Genomic DNA, 22500 nt, shown 5'->3' with positions numbered 1-22500 from the left:
TTTAGAACATGATGGGGACCTGAACTCACTTTGGCAAATGTTTCATTCTGAATCCACTGACCTTTCCTAGTTGATTTAAAATCGTAGTAGATCTGAAAAATGAGAATGAGATTAAAACCTTTCTGTGGTCTAATTCCAGATTTAAACTAATCTTAATCTCCTCTTGGCCACAGCTTGTTCACCAGCAGCAGGAACATCCGGTCGGCTCTGGACCGCAGCATGTCCCTCCGCGGTCCAGCTCGCTTCAGAGACTTCCACCCTTTCAGGGAAGCACATTCAGATGTTGTTTAGAGTATTTCTGCAGAGCTCTGTTTGGAGGACGCTCTCCGTGCTCTTCTTTCTCCCCCTCAATGCTTCGCCCGGCGGAGCCGCGAGGAGGAATGGAGTCTCACCGCCTGTTCGACAGGAAGCTTTGCCGCACCTGCAAACATCTAAAGGCAATATTAAATATTATTAAATGCATCACAGATCTAGGCTCTTATTTTGAAAAGCGGAACACTGGTCACTCACGTTTAGTTTTGGGAAATATCAGATTACAGAAATGAACAGCATCATGTTTTAGGTGCAGATTAACATCAGTTTTTTTCATGTGAAAACAATGAACTGATTATTTTTTGGTCAAATCTAGAAAATGTTTTATACGTGAGATCTGCTCCCGCCCGTTAAGCGACTAGATTATTTCATATTTATAATTCCGGCCTTTCCCGGGATCCACCGATTACCTCTTTCCTTTTCATTTCCTCTCTCCCTTTCCTTACTTTCCTTCTTAACGCTAACCTTACATTTTTAATCACTGCTTGTTTTCTCATTTCAACCATATTTTTAATCATTAAAAATCTATTTTATATGTTGTTTTGTTTTTGTGAAGCGCCTCGGGATGTGTATCTTTGGAGGCGCTGTATTGTTTTCTTTCTTTCTTACATAAAGTTCAGCAGAATCACAAAGTGAGGGCTGGTCTGGAAACTTGCATGAAACAGGAGACACAGCTGGCTGTAAAGTAACTCCGGGCTTGTGGGTGGGTGTAACTGGCACCGCCCTATTAGGCCCACATGCCCTGACTCGGACACTTGGTTCTGAGAATCTTCTGCTGCTTTCAGTCCCTAGACCGCGTCTGAAGACCAGAAGGGATGGAGTCTTTTCAGTGGCTGGCCTGAAGCTGGGGAACGAGCTTCCTCCAACCAGAAGGGCTTCTACTTTTGTGATTGTGAACATAAACTAAACTGTGTTTAATGCTGAATGTTACAGTTCACACTGTTATAACTATACATGTTAAAGAAAAGTGCTTTAACTTTGTGCTATTCTCTGCAGATACCCCCCCCCCACACACACACACACACACACACAGCCTACCAGGACCATCCAAATGATAAACAACAGTAGAACATCTGCTGGGTTTAAATAAAGTTTATAACATGAGCGTGTGTAAAGGGTTAGGGTCATCTCAGTGGTCCACAGTTTGCTTTTTATTTACATTTTGTCTCAAAGATGAATTAAGTTAAACTTTATTGATCCCAGTGGAAAATAAGGGTCTGGCTGCTCCTCCAGCACATTCAAATCCTGATGGCTGCAGAAATGCGCTGATATTTCTGTCCCACATTGGCTAGAGGAGCTGTGTGTGTGTGTGTGTGTGTGTGTGTGTGTGTGTGAAGTAAGACACAAAAAGATATTAGACTGGCCAATTATTTAATAGTTTGATGTAAAGCTTCCCTAGCAATTAAATAATTTTATGTTGCTTTAATAAAATTCAGATTTTTTTCATTTCTAATGAAACGTTACATGTAAGGAATGTTTTGAATCTATAGTTGCAGTTAAAAACTCATCCTTTAGAGGGCGCTGTCTCAAACACAATACGAGCCTGAACCTGCGGTCGGCCTGATTATGCGGTCTCCGGGTCCGAAGCCAACGGCTGATGTAGACGGAAGCCTCCCTCTCTGCGTTTGTTCTCTATGCTGCAGTTCCTGCTGCAGACAGCGAGTGGCGCCGTTTCCACGGTTGGACCACTAACTATTTGTTTAACGACTATGTTGTAAAAAATCTTTAAAACTTAAGATTTTTTACTGACTTTTGCTGCCAGAGGTCGGCTTTGTAGTTTGGGAGCGAGAGGAGCTCTTCCCGGCTCGCGGACTGGGTTCGGACAACTGTTTAGCGGTTTTCTGGAGTCTGGCTGGAGGTTTTACAGCAAAACAAGTTAGCTGTTGAGCTAACTCTAAAGTAGCGTCACCTGTGTGAAGTTGAACTTTTAAAGCGGAGACTAAAGAACCGACTGGAGGTGGAATTTACTCGATGACTCGTTCTTAGAGCGGTTGTTTTTGCGTCAGGTTTACATTTTATCTCGATTTGGTTTCTTTGTGTTTGTTGGAAGCGGAGGAGGAGGGGGTGTCGCGTGTCTAACGGGATACGTGCCACTTCCACCCGAGAATATCAACAGATTCGGTGAGTTGTTGGCCAGAAAATGCGATAAAAACGGGGTCTTTTCAGACTACGGTCCGCTGACTCGGCGGCTCTGGATCTCCAGATAGTGAGGCCTGCGGGTCGGGCTTTCACCGAGCTCGATTACAACCCGTAGCCGCCATAGGGAGGTCAGATATCGGCTGGTAGCGCCGCTCTCCGGCTGGCCTGCGGACCAAAGGATGGAACGGATGGAAGTGGACCAATGCGCAGGCGCAGCAGGCGGGGCTCTCCGGAGGTCAAACAGCGCCCCCATGATTACTGGCGTCAGGTGAGTGGTACTACACCCTCACGAGTCCTCAGGATCCCGTGTGTGTGTGTGTGTGTGTGTGTGTGTGTGTGTGTGTGTGTGTGTGTGTGTGTGTGCGTGTGTGCGTGCGCGCGCGTGTTATATATTATTTTGTTTCTCAATGGCGAACATTCTTCAACAGGAAGATACAATTACAGGAGATGAACTAGTGAGCACAAACCACTTCAAATCTTTTTTTTTTTTGGTTTTAGATAATGTGTATAAAACAGGTTCATTTACTCAGGTCCACTTGATGCTTGACATCTATTTTGTTCCTCAGTGACGGGACAACCATCTTCAGTTCTGTCTCATCGACGCGTTTTAGACGGAGCAGTGTGTCCATCAACCCGTCTCAGGTGAGTACCGGTTCCGCTCAGAGCTGAACCTCCTTCAGTAGCAATGTAGACACTACCTCTCTGTTCCTCCTGCAGCTCATCCCATCGTCTCCATTTTCTCTGAGCGGATCCAACCCAAAGAGACCGGTGAGTCGGAACCAACTGTCGGTGTGGATTATTTGCCTCCTGTGCACCTGCTTCAGTCGGATATTTGTGCTGAAGAATCGTCTTAATGAACAGAGTGACGTCACACTGCAGCGTGATGCGTTAACGTATCTGAAGGACAGTTATAACGGGACGTTTCCGTTAACGGGGACAGAAGTAGTAATCAGCTGTTTGTGTGAAACAGGAGGAGAAGATGGAAACCACACTTAGAGGGAGTCAGCAGAGGCTCAGGTAACAACCACGTCTTCACCTTTCATTTGACTGAGACTCACCTGTGACATTTGACCTCTGCTCTCTTTGTGCCTCGCAGTCCCACCTGTCTGGTTCCAGTTCTGGGCAGTCAGTGGCATGACCACGCCACCTCGGTGAGCTCTTGCGCTCTTATCTTGAAGGTGTTTCCTGTAAACCTGATCCTTCCTGATGCTGCTGAGGCCCATGGGTGGTATGGACACCTTATCTGGTTCTGGTGTGACTGGATCATCCAGATCTTAGACCAGAACAGAGTTTAGTAGTCCTGCTTCAGTGGTCCACTGATCCGAAAACGAGTCTAAACCATACTGGACCAGTAGGTTCTAGACAGAGGTACTGATGGCGAAATCCTGATCAGAAAGGTTCTCTGTGCGTTTGGGTCGAGTCAGAACTGGACCCAAACCCTGACCGTTAGAAGCTCTGAGCCCAGTATCTAGATGTTCGGTCTGAACCTTTCCTGTGTTCTTATCTCCAGTGGTCTCCATCGCAGGACAGTGGCGTCACGCCCAACTCCTCCCCCAGTCCCACACGGAGGTTCAGGTCCATTCAAACTCAAACAGATGCTTTTATGCTGAAGGGTTCTGAGTGAATATGTCTTCTGAGGTTTGTGTTGGTGTCCAACAGACCTACTGTCAGCACCACAGTGAGATGGTCTGCCCTCCGGCCACTGAAGAGGAAAGGTAAACATGGCAGGATTCAGGATCTGTTAGTAAACAATAAACATCCATCCGTTACCATCCGCCCATCGGGGGTCGGGCCGCGGGGGCAGCAGCCGAAGCAGAGAGGCCCAGACTTCCCTCTCCGCAGACACCCTGCGGAGAAAACTCATTTCAGCCGCTTGTATCTGCGATCTCGTCTTTCGGTCACTACCCAAAGCTCGTGACCATAGGTGAGGGTAAGACCGTAGATCCACCGGTAAATCCAGAGCTTCCCCCCGGCTCAGCTCTCTCTTCACCACGACAGAGCGGTACAACGCCCGCATCACTGCAGACGCAGCACCAATCTGCCTGTCGACCTCACGCTCCAGCTTTCTCATAACATAAACCACCAAAGATTGGCTCGTTTCACCTGCGTCAGCAGATGACTTGGGTCCAGCATGTCCGATGGCAAAACAAGGTAAACCGTGAGCAACACTAGTGCAGAACAAAGGAAAAGATTGCACCTGTGAGAGAGTATTTGTTGTCGTTGTTATTTGCGATATTTAGCATGACCAACTAGCTGAGCCCCAGTTTGGCTAGCACACCTAGGTGGGGCGATGGTGAGCTAGGAGTACTGAACTGACAGGGAAAGTGGCTTTGTTTGACCACTTTAGCCTGACTGCCAGAATTCACTGGATTTCGAACATTATGTGATGAACAACGTTTCACTGGAGCTGATTTAAAAAAACACAAAAGTCCTAAACTGTACCCGTTTGTGTCGGTGGGGTCATCAGATGCTGCTCACACACCCGGGCGAGACAGGATAGCTCATGATGCTGCAGCTAATCACGCTGAATAGGTGATTTTAACACATTTAATCCTACATCGCATCGATATTATTAGTATCTACTAATACAGCACAGGGAGCCGAAGTCCCGCCCGTCTGCTTCTGGACCGCAGGTCCGCGGAAGGACGAACAAATGAATGCAAGTTGTAATGAATGGGAAATGCATTTAATTAATGATCCATAAGGCGTGGGATTCCATAGGAAATATGAAATCCACCTTACGGATCGCAGGGTTATTTAAACCAGAACATTGGATCTTTTTATTGCAGGGATTAGATAACCGCTACGTATTCACTCAGAGACAACAGAAGAGAGAGAGTCAAGTTTAAAAGTTAACAATTTTATTACTAATAAATTAAACTAGACTGACTTCAAAACTAAATGTGTAGTGCAACTAAAAATGGATGAGGCGGTGAATGGATGACGTGTGATGTAAATCAGAACCAGCAAATCCGAAGAAGCGATTGTTCTGACGGGAACTGAAGGTGTTGTTTTGCGTTAAGCTTTGGTTCGGGAGTTCAGAAACACATGAGACACCATTTGCCGGTCTACCTACCCTTCGGTGGAAGTCTTCTGTAGATCAGGAATATCGAGGTCCAGTGAACCCTCTCTGGAACCGGGCCGGTAGGAAAAGCCGTGGTTCCGATCAAACCCGTCTTGAGTTACTTCCGGGCACACAACACGTTATTGGCGTCTGGTTAGACCCAAGCCTGAGTCGGTGGATGGAGCTTTTGTTCTGAAAGGAGCTGTTGCCGCTGGTTGGTGTAGCGACTGGGTTTTTTCAGCTTGTCGTTGGTTCTTCCGGTTAAAGAGTTTAGATCAGGATTGGCCACTCCGTCACTTTCTCTGAACAGGCGTTAGAGATGACGTGGCGTAGTTTTATACTTCGGATGTTACGGTTTATGGTCGAATGAAAATTACCAAACACCATCAAAACCACGCCTCCGTCTGTAAGATTCTGATTGGATCAGTGAAAGTAATGTGTCATGTCTTTTAACGCTACGTGAAATGAGTCCTGTTGGAACACTTAAAGTCATATTACTTACTATATTCTATAAGATCATAATAAAGTAATATTTTGATTTCACAGGTCAGTCACATCTTATTTATTGACTAACACTTTGATGGATTAGCTTTATTAAAATAGAGTTCTTTGATTAATTAAAAGAAAAGAGTTCATTCTTCTGTTGAGCTGAAAATAAGCAGGTTAGAAGGAATGCATGAGACCTTGAGACCATATCTCATGCAGACTAGTCCTGTGCAGAGGAGGGAAAAATAAGAGTCATTCCGTTCCGTTACAAAGTCAACGGGTCTAAAAACGCTCTTTTCTGATCCTGCCATGGATTTCATACATGGTGTCTGACTTTTACCGGTGCATTCTGATACCAAGAACGCGCTCATTTAATCCTAATCCAGCCCACAGCCTCCTGCTGGTCTTCTTACCAGCAAGGATAAAACAAACATCTCAGATATTATTGGAAGTTAAGGGTTTTTCTGCGTTAACAACTTTGTTCTCCAGCGTTTCAGAAATGAGACCCGTGGGTTCAGACAACAAACCAAGTCAAACGTTTCATTTGCTGTTATTTCTGACAGCCGTGGGCTGTGGCATGAATAAGGACTCGTTACGGGTTTATTATTTAGATATTTCTAACATAAACGTGTTCCTGTGGGTTAGATTGACCCGTTGTCCTGCTGTGAATGGAGAGCTCTTGGGATGGCAGCTTGTGTCGGACACGTTTTTCCATTAAAAAGCAATTATCTGAAACGTATTTATCGATGAAAACAAATCAATATGAAAGAATTGTGATGCATCGGGAAATCAAATTGAATCGTTGACCCAATAATCAAGTCGACTTGGGGGACAAGTGAAATTCACACCTCTGACTTGTAGTCGTGTTAAATACGAACTTTTACAAGCTGGTAGATCTCAAAGTACATGACAGGCGTGGTCGAACCCCCATCATTACTTTTGATTGAAGTAGAAGTACAACGTGTGATCCAGGGCGTGAGGCAGAGCGGGTTAGCCTCGTCCAGGGACCCAAGAGCCGACCGGAGAGGGAGGAGCCTTAGAGGCTCTAGTGGACGTCCTCCAGGGTGAAATACATTAGTGATAGAAATACTTCTCACGTCCTTCACCGCCAGTCCCTGTCTTCCTCATGACATATAAAGCTTAATCCAACCCAGTAAAGCCTGTTGGCTGCAAATCCCAAAGTACTTCTAGTCCGCTGTCATCCATCTTCTGTCTTCATCAAAGGTAAAAAAAAAAGGCGCCTCAGGATTTTTACCTTGAGAGGCGCTAATATACGACAAGTTGTTAATGTCCTCACCTATTGGTGCAGCCAACCACACACTGGCTTGTTTTAGCTTCAACGGTGTTGTGAACATCTGTAAAGGCTAAGGGGGGGCTGACCCATGAGGGGCGTGGCGTCGCATGCAAAGAGTCAACAAACAACTGCTGGTTAAAACATTTATTTAAAAATATCACTTTCTGTGTTACATCATTTAGTTTAATTCAATTACCCAACTTGGGTTTTAAAACTCTGTCCCGCCTCTGTCCTGTCTTTGTCTAGTCTTTGTGTCGTCTTTGTGTCGTCTCTGTCCTGTCTTTGTCTAGTCTTTGTCTTGTCTCTGTCCTGTCTTTGTCGTCTCTGTCCCGTCTTTGTCTCGTCTCTGTCCACTCTGTCCTGTCTTTGTCTCGTCTCTGTCCTGTCTTTGTCTTCTCTGTCCTGTCTTTGTCTCGTCTCTGTCCTGTCTTTGTCTTCTCTGTCCTGTCTTTGTCTCGTCTCTGTCTTTGTCTCATCTCTGTCCTGTCTTTGTCTCGTCTCTGTCCCGCCTGTCTTCTCTGTCCTGTCTTTGTCTCGTCTCTGTCCTGTCTTTGTCTTGTCTCTGTCCACTCTGTCTTGTCTCTGTCCTGTCTTTGTCTTGTCTCTGTCCCAGTTCTCTCTCTCATCTTTGTTTTGTTTCTGTCCGCTCTGTTCTGTCTCTGTCCTGTCTTTGTCTCGTCTCTGTCCTGTCTTTGTCTCTGCCCTGTCTGTGTCCCATCTGTCTAGTCTCTGTCCCAGTTCTGTCTCTCTCATCTTTTTGTTTCTGTCCGCTCTGTTCTGTCTCTGTCCTGTATTTGTCTTGTCTCTGTCTTCTCTGTCCTGTCTTTGTCTTGTCTCTGTCCTGTCTTTGTCTTGTCTCTGTCCCAGTTCTCTCTCTCATCTTTGTTTTGTTTCTGTCCGCTCTGTTCTGTCTCTGTCCTGTCTTTGTCTCGTCTCTGTCCTGTCTTTGTCTTCTCTGTCCTGTCTTTGTCTCGTCTCTGTCCTGTCTTTGTCTCGTCTCTGTCCTGTCTTTGTCTTGTCTCTGTCCTGTCTGTGTCCCATCTGTCTAGTCTCTGTCCTGTATTTGTCTCGTCTCTGCCCTGTCTGTGTCCCATCTGTCTCGTCTCTGTCCCAGTTCTGTCTCTCTCATCTTTGTTTTGTTTCTGTCCGCTCTGTTCTGTCTCTGTCCTGTATTTGTCTTCTCTGTCCTGTCTTTGTCTCGTCTCTGTCCTGTCTTTGTCTTGTCTCTGTCCTGTCTGTGTCCCATCTGTCTAGTCTCTGTCCTGTATTTGTCTCGTCTCTGTCTGGCCTGTCCTGTCTTTGTCTCATCTCCTTCCCTTCTTTGTTCTGTCTCTGTTCCCTCTCTTTAAGGACAGGCAGTAATTTTGTGATGTCTTTTTCAGGAGGAGTGGACTCAGATGGACCCCCAAAGAAGCTTTTTGTTGCCGGGGTAACAGACCCCGCCCATCGCAGCAGCTCCACCCTCAGGTGAGACTCACCTGAGGCTTATGGTCTCCTGACATCAGATTAACCTGGACACTCATCTTTGTTGTCCTTACTCGGCCTCCTCAGTGTCTCCCAGCCCTCGACGGACTGTTGTCCGGTGGGAAGAGCCAACCCTCCGCTCCGCCCACTCTCTGTGTCTCCTCCCCATTCCTTCACCCCCTTCACCTCCCCCCAGAACCCCGGACACTAACACTCATCACTGTGGGTCAACACCAGCAAGAGCACCTTTTTTATTCAGTCAGGAACCAGACTCACCATAAGTCCCGTCCCTTCCTTTAAACGGGTTTCCTGCCTTTGGAAGGGCGGATATTTATCTCTCAGCTCATTGGTTAACGGCTTTGCCACTCAGCAGAAACACCACAACAAGACTTGGACTAGTTTGGCCACACCCACTTCTGAGTACTGGGATGGATGTGAAGACACGCCGGTGGCAGAGGAGCACGTGTCACCTCCATCTGGTGCTGCTGCAGACGGGTTCTGGTCCACTTCAGACAGAACCAAACAGAAGACGTCCAGGAGTCTGGGTTTAGGCTCAAAGGAAGCATGTCAGAACTAAAGCAGCAACCCGGTTTTGGTTCTGTTGAGTCCAAATGTCCACAAGGAACTTGGTGTGTGTGTGTGTGTGTTTGAGCTGCTCAGAAACCAAAAAATGGAGTCAAACTGTCCAGAAGGGTCCAGCCTGAGGACCAGCACCAGGGTTGGTCTGGTTCCACTGGGAAAGCTTCTGCAGCCTGAACCTCTAGGAATTCTGGGTAGTTTCTTACTGGTTGTGTTTGTGTTCACATCCAGGTTCCTGGTGGAGCTACCAAAGTTTGACCACAGGGAACCGAAGCCACGCCCATCTGTTTCCGGTCCCTGCTGTCAAAACAACGAATGGGGGTCTCAGAGAAGTCATTTTCTGATCCTGTTTGATAAATCTCAGATTATGTGACAGACGGTCAAACTCCAGATTAGCTTTTAGACTGAAGATTCGGGGCGTGGAGCGGAGAATAATTTATAGTCCTGTTCAGAGACCCATGAGCCAACCGGAGTCTCACATTCACCCACATCTGACTCAGCGACTTCATGGGCGTTGTTCCGAGTGGTTTCCAGTAAGCAACATCTGCCGGTGAAGCTCAGACTGGTGTCCAGTCAGGTTCTGGTCTAAGGTCCTGCTGTGGGAGGGGCCTTTAGAGTCTGACCTCTGACCTTAGGGTAAAGTCTAGTCATAGCAAGTCTGAAAACGACCTTTGACCCATCTCAGAGTGGCAGCACCGTGGGACTTATGTCCCCTGAGAGTCTGAGTAGAGTTGTGGGATTATTGGGCTGCATGGTGGCGCAGTTGTTAGCACTGTTGCCTCGCAGCACGAAGGTTGCAGGTTCGAAACTCGGCTGCGGCCTTTCTGCGTGGAGTTGCGTGTTCTCCCCATGCATGCGTGGGTTTCCTCCGGGTACTCCGGTTTCCCCCACAGATCACAACGTGCCCTATAGGTTATAAATGGTAAGTCGCTTTGGATAAAAGCGTCTGCCAAATAAACATTATTATGGGATGGAGACCCATCAGGTCTGCTGCTGAGGGTTTACAGGGTCATGACCCTGATGAATAGCTTCATTTTTACTAAAAACGTTTTGCACATTTTCAAACGGTCACCTGTTAATGTTCCTCCTGTTGTGGTTTGTGAGCCAGGCCGGTCCTGAGGAGCCTCAGCAGGAACCACATGGACCACAGGAGACCCACGACGACTCTAGAAATATAAATCTGAGTCTGCATGAAGTGAAGACGTTTGCACAGAATCATTCTTCACTGGGTTGGGTGTGCTAAGGTCCAGGGACAGGGTCATGGTTCTGCCTGTAGCTTCTGCACTTTTATATTTTGGCTCATGATTGTGCATCAGCCCCCAAAGAGGCGGAGTCAGGCGTCGCCTCTGTTTGTCTCTACCAGCTGTTCTCATAAAGTGCCTTCCTTCTACCGGGAATCCACCGGAGCAGCGCCACAGAATGGAACTGGTAAAAATGTGGTTGTTCCAGGATCCCGTCTAAGTAAGCACCTCACAAGACTGGACCTGTCCCTTAAGAGATCAGACCTAGACCTGTCCACCAGTCCTGGGCCCTCATTCATCAAGCGTGCTTACGCACAGATCTGTATTTTTTGCGTAGGCACAAATTTACTCACTGTACTTGTGTGTGACCATGTTCCTAAACAACAGCTGTGACCATGTGTAGGAGCAGCATGTAGTGGTAGAACGGGGCAACAGCTGGTCTGAAGGTCTCCCGTCATCCACTACTGACATTTATCCAGTATGTAGCGGTCGGTGGAAAAACGGCTTTTCCGCATTATTGGTGCTAAAACCAATGAGACGTGTGACCGACAGGAATCTGACATGATATCATGGCTGATCTGTTGGAGGATTTAACAGAGCATGCTCTCTGGACCCCATGGCAAACCTTGTGAATCTGATTCCAGTTCATATTTTATCTTTCAACTAGAGACCCCCCCCGAACCTCTTTCTGCTCCCCGATCATACACACCACCAGAGGCTGCTCTCAGACTCTTCCAAATGACACACACCAAACAGAACGACTCCTTAAATGTAAACGAGAACCCCTTACTTCATTAATCTAACTCATTTATTCCTGACAGGAGTCTGTCCGCATCCTTCAACAGCGGTGTCTCGAGCTCACTGTCAAAGTTTTTCTGGGTGAAAAAACAGGAACCCCCTCACGTGCTGAGGACGTGGCGTGACCAAATATGGTTGAGGGCGTTTCTGTATGTAAATGAGAACGGACACAAGCACCTGGGTGCGCACAGGAGGGATTTGTCATCAGAAGAGGGCGGAGGAACGTGCGTACGAGAGGCCACCGCACCTTTAATAAATCAGGATTTTGACTGTTGGTACGAAATTTCTAAATTTCAGTCATTGGAGAGAATATGGGACACTTTCTACAAACGTTGGATTATTGAGGGCCCAGGTATGTAAAACCAAACGTTCTCCAGAGTCCAGGATCGTGCTGCTCAGGTTTTGGTTCCTAGATGATGCTTCAGTGTTAAATGTTCCTCTACAAGAGCACCAGCTTCTAGAGACAAACCATTTGGGCCTGTAGCTCCATAGAACGTCCATCTTTGATGCATAAACCTGAGCCTAAATATCCCCTCAAGTGGAACCGTGTGACCAAATGTTGCTTCTGGTGTTTGTTTATATTCCAGATTTGAAGCCAAAGTTTGATCAGACATGTATACGGCTGAAGTTCTGGTGTTTGGGTTTACGGCAGCACACCTGTAAATATTACCTTTAGTAGATTTTAGCAGCAACAATTCATGTATGTTACATATATGTATATATATATGTATGTATATACATACACATATATAGATATATGTATACACTATATATATATTGTATATGAAAATGATCAATAAAAACTTTATTGAACGAGTGTTGACCAACGCATCACTTCCTGTTGCTTCATGCAGAAGCTTCACGTGTGTTCTAGAAGTCCGTCAGAGCGGAGAACTCAGATATTCTTCCTGCTGCAGATCAAAGGAAACACGACTTCACAGAGACGCTTTAATTCAACAGGATGGAGACCTGGACCAACAGGAAGTCCAGCAACACTGATGTCCTATAGGAGAATCCAGGAGGAACAGTGATCGTTTTCAGAGATTAAATCGAGTAAACATGATGACAGCCCCCCCCCCCACACACACACAGACACCCACACACGCACAATCTACCCAAAACTAAAAAAGTTTAAAACAATAAAAAGTTCAGTGAACACAGGATGAGTTCTGACAAGTGACCTGGAGTGTCTTTTCAGAATAAAAGTATCTGTGAGGGGGGAAGCTTCCACAGAGGTCAGCGGGACAGAAGTGGGAGGTCACTTGAGTTCATGATGAGGCTGGAGTCCAGGTTCAGGCTCTCTGAGGACATAAAGACAAACATTAAACTTAAATCATCAGTGGAACCAAAACACCAGGGGTCTCATTTATCAAACACTGCGTAGAATCCTTAAAACCGCTAACCAGTCCGCCAAACGGAGATCTCCCCTGTTCAACTAGCCAGGGCGCATGATTAACCGGGTCACGGCGACAGGACACACACCGTTACAGACGCATGATGTTCTGTCTCAATCTGTCCCCCTGCTGATATCTGCATTCTGCGCTTCAGGCTGTGTGTGTGTGTGTGTGAACGCATGTGCGCGCGTGTGTGGGGGGTCTTGTTCTGTGTGAAAACGAAGCAGTACAAGTGATGATGCTGCAGGATTTCATAATTGTATCTTCTCAGCAGCAGCACTGCAGGTGCTCTCCATGTCCAACATGTGTGTAAGCCAGGTCCTGCGCACGTTTTTCCACTAAGTTTTCTTTCATAAATCCCAGTTTGCGTGGAAAGTTGCATCCGCAGTTTTCCGACCCCGTTTTGTGCGTAAGCAAGCTTGATAAACGAGGCCCCAGATCTTCAGAGGAACCTGGACCCATTCCAGAACCCTCAATCCGGTTTTAACTCCTGATCCAGACTTTGTGGACCTCTCAGGTTCTGCTCTGTTAGATCTCCATCCAGCTGCTCAAAGACCCACCTTGGTCAAAGTTGAGTTTCTTGTTGGAGGACCCATCTCCAAGTTCCTCAATGTCCACCAGATCGCTGTTCACGTCCGAGTCATTCAGAGCACTGAGTGTCACGTCTGCAGGAGACAAATCTGATGAAGGGAGGAAACATCTAGGGATCAAAAACTCAAAGGTTTGTTGAGACCAGACCCTAACCCGATTCGGTCCATTCCCTTGAGAGCCAGTTCAGGTCTTACCTGCATTCAGGAACCTGTTCTCACCTGCGGTCTTCTGTTTTTTAATAGGCGGGGCCAGAGAGGGGCTGTTCTGCATCCCTGTCGCTACGACAACCTGTGAGGTGGCCACGGAGATCATGGTGGGAGCGGCTGCAACTGGAGTCGTCATGGAAACAGCAGCTTTCTTCACTGTTTTCTTTGGGAATTCGGAGGAAATGGGGACTCTGCTGTCCTCGTACAACTTCCTCTTCACCGTGCTCTTTATCTGAGCCCTGAGGAGGGAAGAAGCATCCATCAGCCAATCACCTGATCTCACCTGTCTGCTTGAATTTCTGTTGGGTTACTGTGGTTCAAAGTGGGTGGAGCTTTCACAGTCAAACAGTCATTAGTGATTCCTTTTCTGTCTCTGTACGATCTGGTCTGTTTGTTTTGGGCAGAGCCTTCAGGAATGCCGTTCTGCTCAGCATTCAAACAAATCAAAGTTTCTGTTTAAAACCGTTTCAAAAACGGATTAAAACCTTTAAACCCCAATGTTCTCATTAAAGTTGTCGTATAACCAGACGAGGAACCGGGAACAAAAAGGAATGAAACCATTTGACGCTGGTTGTGTTTGGGAATTGGTGAACGGTTCCTTAGGACTTACACAGTGCGCTCTTTGATCACAGAGCTGATGTTGTTCAGGTCGTCTCCAAAGCGACAAACAGCCAATCGCAGCATCTCGATCTCCATCTCCGTCCACTTGGCTCTGAGGACGAACATAACGAGAGTTCACGGCTGAGCTGCTGACTCAGGACTCAGTTGCTGGGTTTAAAGGCGCTAACGCTGCTGGGCCCAGTCTAACCTCTGGGTCTGCGTTTAGGATGCAGCTGGTGTGTCTCACCACACGTCATCATTAAGTGTTTGTTTATTTGCTGTCAGACAAAACTAAACTGCCTCATGATGAATAAGCCTACAGCACGCTCTGGTGCCAGACTAGATGCTCCATACCCGTTAGCCCTGATGCTAACTAGCTTATACTGGAACTAACGAAGCTAATGAGATAAAACGAGACGTGTTTCCTTCCGTCTGTCTGATGTCACTTTGTTTCCTTAAAGTATCCAAATGGATTCAGCCAAGCACCATCCCATAAACCTGATGCATGTAGGTTATTAATCACAGCTAAACACGCGACATCAGGGTCAGTGGACTAACTGGTGAAGCTCTGTGATGGGCTGGGATCGTGAACAGAGACAGAAAGCTGGTGAAGGTTCTCAGTCATCCAGGTCATGGTGATCCACATGACTTCAGATGAAGGTAACTGGACTTCTTTGGTTTCTTGAAGACGTTTCGCTTCTCATCCGAACACGGGAGAGTCAGGTCTATAAATTAAATAACAGACAGCTACAGCCTATAAGCTTGACTCTCCCATCTTCCAGTCAGAATCCAGAGAAACAAAACGTCTTCAAGAAACCAAAGAAGTCCAGTTGCCTTCATCTGAACTTGTTTGGATCAACGGAGACAGAAAGTTTAAATGAAATCAGTCAGGTTTGTTAATTCATCAGAATCGTGATGTCTGGTCAGACTCCGCCTCCATCTCAGGTGTCTGCGGCCATGCAAACCTCTCAGAGATTAAGATGGACCTCAGACCTCCAGTACACTTGAAGGTTTGTGTGCGTCTTACCCTGCGGGGCTGGAGTCGGACACTGGGTGCAGTTGCATCGTCAGCTCTCCCAACTTGGTGAAAGCAGCTCCAGCTGCTGAGAAGATCTCACCCACCTGTAGAGAAAAGGTGCCAGAACAAAGTCAGAGTCTGGTTCTGACCCAACTCCTGTCGCCTCTACATGGAGGCTCGTAATAACAGAACAAGCAGCTTCACAAGACAGCAAACAGACTGAAGTGGAGGCAGCAACCAGCGGGTCGCTACCAGAAACGGATTTTAACAAACACTTGAGATGAACCTTTCTAGTCACCATCAGGACCAGAATCTCCCTCTAAGGACCAAGTCCAGCTTCATTCTGACGGTCCGACACCTGGCTCGTTATAACATGGACATTTTCTAAGAACACTGGTCAAGTTCTGAGTTCCTTTCTCTTGTTTGAAAAAAAAAAAAACCTGGACCAGACCTCGGTGGGTTTACAGCATCTGTTACCATGGAGACTGGATAACAGGTGTACAGCAGGCTAGCTGCTGTAACTGACCCTGCTGACACCTGGCTGCTACCAACAACAAACTGTTAAAGTTCTGGTCAAATTAAAACGGTATCTACAAACAAACAATATTAATGTGTAATATTTATGACACTGCCCAGCTATAAACGCAAAAGGACGTATTTCCTGGTGAAAGTCTCCATTTCAAACCTAAATATGCGTTCGGGCACAATTACGTAAGTCTGTAGAAGCAGAGTTTATTCCAAGGCCGTGCTGCTTTAGGCAGGAAACGCAACGACTGCTTTACTAAGTCCTCATTGTGCTACACGAAGAAAAGTAAAACGATGAGTTTCTACGGCGGAGTTTTGCGTGCAGCTGAGGAACCCGCTCTAAAGGCGGGAAGAACACCGCAGGGCTTCAGGAGAAAGGCCGCGTGAGAGCAGCGCTTACCTTAGCGGAGGCAGACGTCATTCTCTGGATTTTTACGTTACTTCAAAACAAAAACAAAAAGCTAGCTGCTAGCAACAGTTAGCTTCTGTAAGCTCGCTGCTGTTTGCGGGCGTCCATAAAACCCTTGGCACGTTTTCTGAAAACTCAACGCAAAGTTTAGAAGGTTTGGAGCCGAGAAAAAGATGCAATTTTGTTATAAATCATTTAAAATCCACATATTCTGAACAAGCATAAATAGAGACGACAACGGTAGGCAGACAGGAAGCAGAGAATGCTGCGCGACTTTGGAACTCTAATACCATTGGTCTGTTTCAGAGGAAAGGGCGGGGCATTGGGTGGTTGCTGTGATTGGCGGAACCTGCCGAGCATTTCCGAGCACATCCGGTTAAAGGGGATCATCAGCTGACTGCGACGACGTTCCGTCCGTCGATGGACCGTTTTTGACTCCGTAAAACCATCAAACAGATCATCCGCGTATAAAAGATCGATTAACCGGTCAACAGAATGCCGTCGCTTCTGTTCTGCGGACCGAAGATGGCCGCCTGTGGTATGGTGATTAGCATCTGGGGGGTCATCATGCTGGTAAGATCCGACTGGGTACCGGCTAATTCCTGGACAGTTATGCATAAATGTATGTTGTGATTGACTAACTTTTGACTGAAAGCTGACCAAATGTCCACGAAGAGTTTTTTTTTCTGTGGTCCTGAAATGTTTTAGCGGACAGACGGAGCCCTGCTGAAGGCCTTTGCCTGTGTAAACTGGGTTTTGGAGGTGGCTAAAACCGGATGTAAAAAGGTCAAATTAAGGGTATTCTGGGTTTGTTGACACCAGAGCATAAATAGCTCAGCTTGTGCTGATCCGGAGAGCATCTGTATATAGACCGATCCCAGACCGGTTCCTATTGAGTCACGTGACTGTTTTACCCTCGTGACATTCCAGAGGAAGTCAGTTCCTCCTCCTCTTTTTCCCCTTTGCTTCATTTTTATTTAGCATTCACACACACACACACACACACACACACACACACACACACACACACACACACACACACACACACACACACACACACACACACACACACACACACACACGGTGCCGAGTTGGTAACGTGTAGTACTGCAGAATGGTCGATGGTTCGAATCCCGTTAGCATGTTCTCCACGTGTGCGTTTGTTTTGCCCTCATACCAAGAACGTGCATGTCAGGCCAACTGGAGGCTGTAAGTTGCCCCTGGGTGTGATGGGGTTGTTGGTGTCTGCGTTCGCTGATCAGAAACAACTTCGTGTTTTTAAGAGTTTACTGGAACAAACGTCGTTTTCATGTCATCAGGTTGAAAAAGCATCAAGATCTCATTGTAAAACACGTCTACATTTTAATTCCATCATTGCAATTCCGCTTATCCTAACTAGACGTCTAAAGTGGGTGATGTCTAGTTGGGATGTGTCTAAAGTCTAGAACAGCTTTTTGTCTAGAGCACACCTGGAGTGAACCAGTTACCCGAGTCAGGCAGGTGCCATCGTTTCTGGTTTTTAAGTCTCGCCTGAAGACTCGTTTTTACACAATGGAGTTTCAGTGTTATAGATCGCAACATCGCCTCCATCTTTTATTGTTTTAGTGTTTTTTAGCTGATTTTTATGTTTGTTTCCTGTTTTTTCCACATTCTTTCAATTTTTGTTCTTAGTTTTTACCTTTCTTTTCTTTTAAAGATAACAGCATTATATTTGTCCTTACTGTGAGTTTTAGGGTTGTGTTCAGCACCTTGGTGTGCTGCTAAGGTCGTAAAAGGTGCTTTCTAAATGAATGAATGACAGACTGGATTCAGAACCACTCCCCGCCTGAATGCCCTCTGACCTCTGTTCTTATATCACAGGCCATGTTGGGGATCTTCTTCAGTGCCAAGTCAGCCGTGCTGATTGAAGACGTCCCGTTCACTGAGGAGGACATCCGGAACGAGTGAGTCATCCGAACCATCTTCTGCTGATATGGATGCTTCTGTTAAATTCAGAACCAAATTCAAACTAACAAAATGAAATCTGGTTTTATACGCGTCATCACCGCTTCACCTGCATCAGGGGGTCTAAAGGGTGGCCTGCGGACCATGTGTGGCCCACTCAGGCCTTTTGTTAGCCCTAGACTGTAATTTAAGAAAGTATCTGTTTTTCTCCTGCAGGTATCGTATTAATCATTTAGTTTTAGCATGTCTTTGTAAACGGGAACACAACCACCCCTGACTTAGGCCTAGTCCACACGTAGCCGGGTTTTTTTAAAAACGAATACCCGCCCCTCCAAAAACTTGCATCCACACCACCGCGTTTTAAAAACAAACTCTGTCCACACGTACCCGGATAAATACGTTGTTAAGGACATGCCAGACCTGTAGGCGGCAGTACTTCCCCCGTTCTTAACCTCGTCCTTCGTCTGTGGTCTTCCGCAAGGAGCAGTAATTCCGCTTGCAAAAACAAACAAGCAGAAAGCGCTTGGACAATTGATGGATCGGGTAGTGACAGAGCGCAGCTCTGAGGGCATCCATGATGCCGGCTAGTGTGAACACAGGTCGCACACGTGATGTCAGCATTTTTTGTCGCGGAAAGTGACGTTACGGACCTTAAAACTCCGATTTTGTCCGTCCACACGCAGACACCCAAAACGGAGAAAACGCAGATCTTCACTTTGGCCGGAGTTTTTAAAAAGATCCGTTTTCGTGTGAAAAAACTCCGCGTTTTCGTGTGGATGACAGGCCAAAACGTAGAAAAATATCTACGTTTTGGCAGATCCCCGGCTACGTGTGGACAGGGCCTGAATGAAACAGACCCTGGCCCAAACCCGATCCAGTAGTAACGAGTTTCTGATTTGTCCTGCAGCCCGAACCCACCTCAGAAAATCTACAGCCTCTACAACCAGGTGGGGATCAACTGCTTCATCGCCGCCGGTATCTATGTGGTGGTGGGCGCCGTCTCACTCTGCCAAGTCAGGCTCAACAAGCGGCAAGAATACATGGTGACATAAAAAGTAGAGATGCCTCCTCGGTCTGACCTCTGACCCCCTCCCCCCTCAGTCTACCCCACAGTCGGATCAGTGTCTCAGCTCTGATTGGTTACAGGGTGAAGAAGGGGGCGTGGTCAGGCATCACCTGGGTTATTTATTTGAAATAAAATGTGTTGTTTTTCCCTTTGATGTGTTCCCATGAAAACGACCAAACGTTGATTCTAAATGTCAGATTTGTGTCCTGATTTATATGAATAAGTCCGTCAGCGGAGTCTTCATCACAATCATCTGGGCCTCCTGAGGTTCTGTTCTGGATCCAGATGTGGTCAAAAACCTTCTGCTGAAACTTCATTTGCAATAAAGTGTGTGTCACTAAAGTTGAGGAATTTGTCTTTATTTTTAGAATTATTTCAGTTGTTTGCAACAAAAGCTTTACAGTGAAGTCAGGTTAATAAACAAATTCTGTACTGATAAAAATGGGTCTTGGATCAGCGTTTATTCCACGACCGTCCATGAGGCTGTGACTTCAAACTGGTCCTGATCAGCGATAGGATCCAAAACCTCAGATGTGATCCCGGCCCTGAGGTCCCGTCACGCCTGAACTGGTGGAAACAACTCGGTTTGAGTCATGGTTCTGGCGCCGGGTGGATTCATCTTGGGCTGCGACGGCCCACCTAGGACCATGTGCTTCTCCTGGATTTTGCAGCGGTGCCACTTCATTGGTTCTTGGTCCAGAACTTTAGAGCATAAAAGCTGTTAAATCTATTAATTTATCATTAGTTTAATTCTACAGCAGCTGATGTTTCCTCGGTTATTAAACTGCTCAAGTCCCACACAACAGAAGTGATTTTAATTATCAACAAGATACAAAACAATGCATTTGTAAATGAACCATTCTTCTAATGTTTGAATGGGGTGAGGGTTAGACGCTTTATTAAACCTCCGGGCAGCTGAGGTGTGTGTCCCCTCACCTGAAGCCCAGAGTGCACGAGTGATGATGTCATGCGTTTAGGGCACCTCTAGTTGTGCCTCGGCAAACGAATAGTAGAATAGACCATTGACCCCACAGCGACGACGTTCACTTGTTGCAGCACCATTAACACTTAAAGAATCATTTGAAGAAAAAATAATAAAGGTTATTTATTTATTTACAACACAGACACAAAAACACGGTGGAGCGCAGTCCTGACGCGGTTTCTCCACCTTGGGACGGACATGCGTACGATCCTAAAGGCGCAGCTTTGTGTTGCGTTGACAGGAGAAGAGGCAGGTGGAGGTCACCTTGGTGGTCATCCTCCTTTCGCACGTCTCCTCAGCGGAACCCAGCGTGCAGCTCAGAACCGAGCTAGCTTTGCGAACTAGCTTGTTCAGTCTCTTCCTGTCTCGGTCAGAGCTGCCTGCACCCCCAACAGACCAGGATGATACCAGGGGGATCAGTGGGACCATGTGAGAAGACTTTTCCTCTGTAAATGACTCAGACTTGGAGAAACCCGTGAGAGGTGTGGAGCCTCGTTGATAAAGATGCTCATAGGAGCACCTTGGGTGTTCTTGTGGTCTGCTGTCTAACCTCGGTCAGGCTGGTCAGGACCGAGTTTCTGGAGCTGCCTGAAGTGTGCCCCCGGGCATCTATGCTGTTCCCGAGGAAATATCTCAACGCAAGCAGACAAAAGAAAGATTTAACTAGTCAAATAAACGCTGGAAGCCAACAGCGCGTCACCTGGACCCACCCCCCACCTTAATAACGAGTCGTGACTGGAATCTGGGCCGAGCCTGTGACGTGACTACGTTCTGTCCTGCTGCTCAGACGGAGCTTTTTAAAAACGTGAGTCAGCAGAACCTCTTAATCTTGTCTGAAGTTCAATTCCAACAAATAAACTCAGATCCAACAAGGTTATTTCTACAACTTTATTAAAAACTTTAACAAACCATCAGGACAGCACGCACGCCCACACACATCAGAAACCGCCCAGAAAAGCTGCAACGCTTGGCGATGACATAAAAACACCACGTTCCCTGAACCCATCTGGACCAAACACGTGATTTACGCCCAAAACAAAATCTACAAAAATAGAAAGGTTCCCGGTTCTGGCACCGCGCTCCTGCTTTTATGCACATATGAACAAGAAGACTGCTCTGCTCCCGCCAGGTTCAGACCACGAGGACGAAACCACTGAATCGGACGCTCTGACGAATTTAGATGTTCGGAGTCCATGAAGCTAACCGGCTGGCTGGTTTTGGACCATCCGAACCGACTGAAGCAGAACTCCTTTAGTTCTGCAGGTTTTTACCAGTGACGGCTCTGGGACCTTCTGGGCTGGACTGGGTATATTGGTGACCTTGGCCAGAAGCGATCGGTGGCTCTCATTGGCTGACAATGAGCTGCCTCAGGTATGACTGCGTGAGTCCCCTCAGCTCCTCCAGCGTGTAGTCTTCTGGCATCGGCAGGCGACCCACATGTGGTGCCAGCTGGGCCAGCGGGATGCTGAGCGAATTTGCCGCCACATCGCCCTGCTGCAGACTCAAAACCACTCGCAGAATGTTCGCCACACGCTTCGCCATCTCTGCAGGGAAGGAGAAGGGACGGGGGCGGGGCTTAGTTAGAGCAGGAACACAACAAACTTCAGAAATCTGCAAACAAACAAAATTAGAAACGAAAAGAATCTCCTGAATTTTTTAATCTTAACCAATTAAAAAAAATGTTGTTTCATCTTCATCAGCCCCCCTCCCCCCAAGGCCAAACAAACTACCAGACCTTTAGAAGCACAAAATGGTTGATGAACCACGGGCCCAGAGCTCCGAAGGGTCAGGTGACTAAAGCCATCTCAGAATCAGAATGAATACACTTTGGTGTAAAGAGCTCTGGAGTCCTCTGACTAAGAGGAAGGTCAGTTATAAAACCCTCTAATCTTTCTGATCGTCTGCTTCTCTGACATCGTTTCAGCCAGAAGGTTTACTCAATCGGCCAATCAGAGAACAGGAGTGTTGGACTGCTGTGATGACCTGATTGGGCGAGGCGGTCTCTGGCGGAGCTGCAGGGCAGCAACTCGATCCTGCTGCAGAGCGACGTGATGTCAGTGTAGAGGCACTCCAACTCGTAGCCAGCATTCTCCGTCTAGAACCCAGTCATCACACGGGTCAGGTCCACCAGAACCCAGCACAAGTTCTGGAGTTCCACATAAAAGCAGTTTTCATCTAGTGGAGCAACAGGTACAGACCTGCTGGATGACCTGCAGGGACTTGATCACCCGGATGTAGTCCAGGTAGACCCTCCCTGCCGTGTCCCAGTCCTGGATGGTGGCGCTGTGTTCTGGGACCGCCAGTCCCTCCAGGAAGTCCAGCAGATAGTCGTGGTTCTCGTTGATGATGCAGTCTGCAGAAGGGGGAAGTAAAATCACCACGACAGGA

General features: G+C 47.0%; 4 protein-coding genes across 11 annotated transcripts in view; 2 read left to right on the top strand and 2 right to left on the bottom strand.

Annotated features, from left to right (window-relative positions):
• The first annotated feature begins 1826 nt into the window (after nt 1-1826).
• On the top strand, nt 1827-12194 carry LOC107387159 (P2R1A-PPP2R2A-interacting phosphatase regulator 1). The gene is made up of 10 exons (XM_015961967.3): nt 1827-2433; nt 2516-2719; nt 3018-3093; nt 3169-3219; nt 3422-3468; nt 3548-3602; nt 3962-4026; nt 4111-4166; nt 8678-8762; nt 8847-12194. The coding sequence occupies exons 2-10, from the start codon at nt 2631-2633 to the stop codon at nt 8968-8970; spliced, it is 648 nt and encodes a 215-aa protein (XP_015817453.3). The 5' UTR covers nt 1827-2433; nt 2516-2630; the 3' UTR covers nt 8971-12194.
• Nucleotides 12195-12311: 117 nt separating this feature from the next.
• On the bottom strand, nt 12312-16403 carry bacc1 (BPTF associated chromatin complex component 1). Of its 5 annotated transcripts, none has more exons than XM_015961960.3 (6): nt 16112-16403; nt 15196-15290; nt 14179-14280; nt 13557-13807; nt 13332-13451; nt 12312-12678 (listed from the first exon to the last, which is right to left on the bottom strand). In XM_015961960.3, the coding sequence occupies exons 1-6, from the start codon at nt 16130-16132 to the stop codon at nt 12614-12616; spliced, it is 654 nt and encodes a 217-aa protein (XP_015817446.1). In that variant the 5' UTR covers nt 16133-16403; the 3' UTR covers nt 12312-12613. The 5 variants fall into 5 exon arrangements, with proteins under 5 accessions (XP_015817446.1, XP_015817447.1, XP_015817448.1 ...); XM_015961961.3 differs by having other exon boundaries at nt 13581-13807; XM_015961962.3 differs by having other exon boundaries at nt 13332-13436; nt 13581-13807.
• A 16-nt stretch (nt 16404-16419) lies between these two features.
• rnasekb (ribonuclease, RNase K b) lies at nt 16420-19472 on the top strand. Its single transcript, XM_015961968.3, has 3 exons — nt 16420-16693; nt 17981-18063; nt 18972-19472. Exons 1-3 carry the CDS (start codon nt 16616-16618, stop codon nt 19114-19116), a joined length of 306 nt encoding a protein of 101 aa, XP_015817454.1. The 5' UTR covers nt 16420-16615; the 3' UTR covers nt 19117-19472.
• Nucleotides 19473-20986: 1514 nt separating this feature from the next.
• nup98 (nucleoporin 98 and 96 precursor) overlaps nt 20987-22500 on the bottom strand; it is a 37859-nt gene continuing 36345 nt past the window's right edge. For all 4 annotated transcript variants that reach the window (XM_070555434.1, XM_015961955.3, XM_070555435.1 and 1 more), the window contains exons 33-35: nt 22311-22465; nt 22096-22207; nt 20987-21656 (exon numbers count right to left, since the gene is read on the bottom strand). In XM_070555434.1, the coding sequence (XP_070411535.1) occupies nt 21457-21656; nt 22096-22207; nt 22311-22465 (467 nt within the window). In that variant the 3' untranslated portion in view covers nt 20987-21456. The remainder of the gene's footprint in view (nt 21657-22095; nt 22208-22310; nt 22466-22500) is intronic.

Source organism: Nothobranchius furzeri, chromosome 10, assembly GCF_043380555.1.
Source record: "Nothobranchius furzeri strain GRZ-AD chromosome 10, NfurGRZ-RIMD1, whole genome shotgun sequence".
In the NCBI taxonomy this organism is placed as follows: Eukaryota; Metazoa; Chordata; class Actinopteri; order Cyprinodontiformes; family Nothobranchiidae; genus Nothobranchius; species Nothobranchius furzeri.
Note: the sequence above shows the minus strand (reverse complement) of the source record. Positions and strands in the feature narration are given on the sequence as shown.

Excerpts from the sequence above, each read along its gene's own strand:
- LOC107387159 (XM_015961967.3), top strand. The coding sequence starts at position 2,631 with ATGGAACGGATGGAAGTGGACCAATGCGCAGGCGCAGCAGGCGGGGCT. Across the intron at positions 3,094-3,168 it reads TGTCCATCAACCCGTCTCAG|CTCATCCCATCGTCTCCATT; the intron begins GTGAGTACCGGT and ends TTCCTCCTGCAG. Across the intron at positions 8,763-8,846 it reads CGCAGCAGCTCCACCCTCAG|TGTCTCCCAGCCCTCGACGG; the intron begins GTGAGACTCACC and ends CGGCCTCCTCAG.
- bacc1 (XM_015961960.3), bottom strand. The coding sequence starts at position 16,132 with ATGACGTCTGCCTCCGCTAAG. Across the intron at positions 13,808-14,178 it reads GTGATCAAAGAGCGCACTGT|GGCTCAGATAAAGAGCACGG; the intron begins GTAAGTCCTAAG and ends TTCCCTCCTCAG. Across the intron at positions 12,679-13,331 it reads GAAACTCAACTTTGACCAAG|AGAGCCTGAACCTGGACTCC; the intron begins GTGGGTCTTTGA and ends TTATGTCCTCAG.
- rnasekb (XM_015961968.3), top strand. The coding sequence starts at position 16,616 with ATGCCGTCGCTTCTGTTCTGCGGACCGAAGATGGCCGCCTGTGGTATG. Across the intron at positions 16,694-17,980 it reads TCTGGGGGGTCATCATGCTG|GCCATGTTGGGGATCTTCTT; the intron begins GTAAGATCCGAC and ends CTTATATCACAG. Across the intron at positions 18,064-18,971 it reads GAGGAGGACATCCGGAACGA|CCCGAACCCACCTCAGAAAA; the intron begins GTGAGTCATCCG and ends TTTGTCCTGCAG.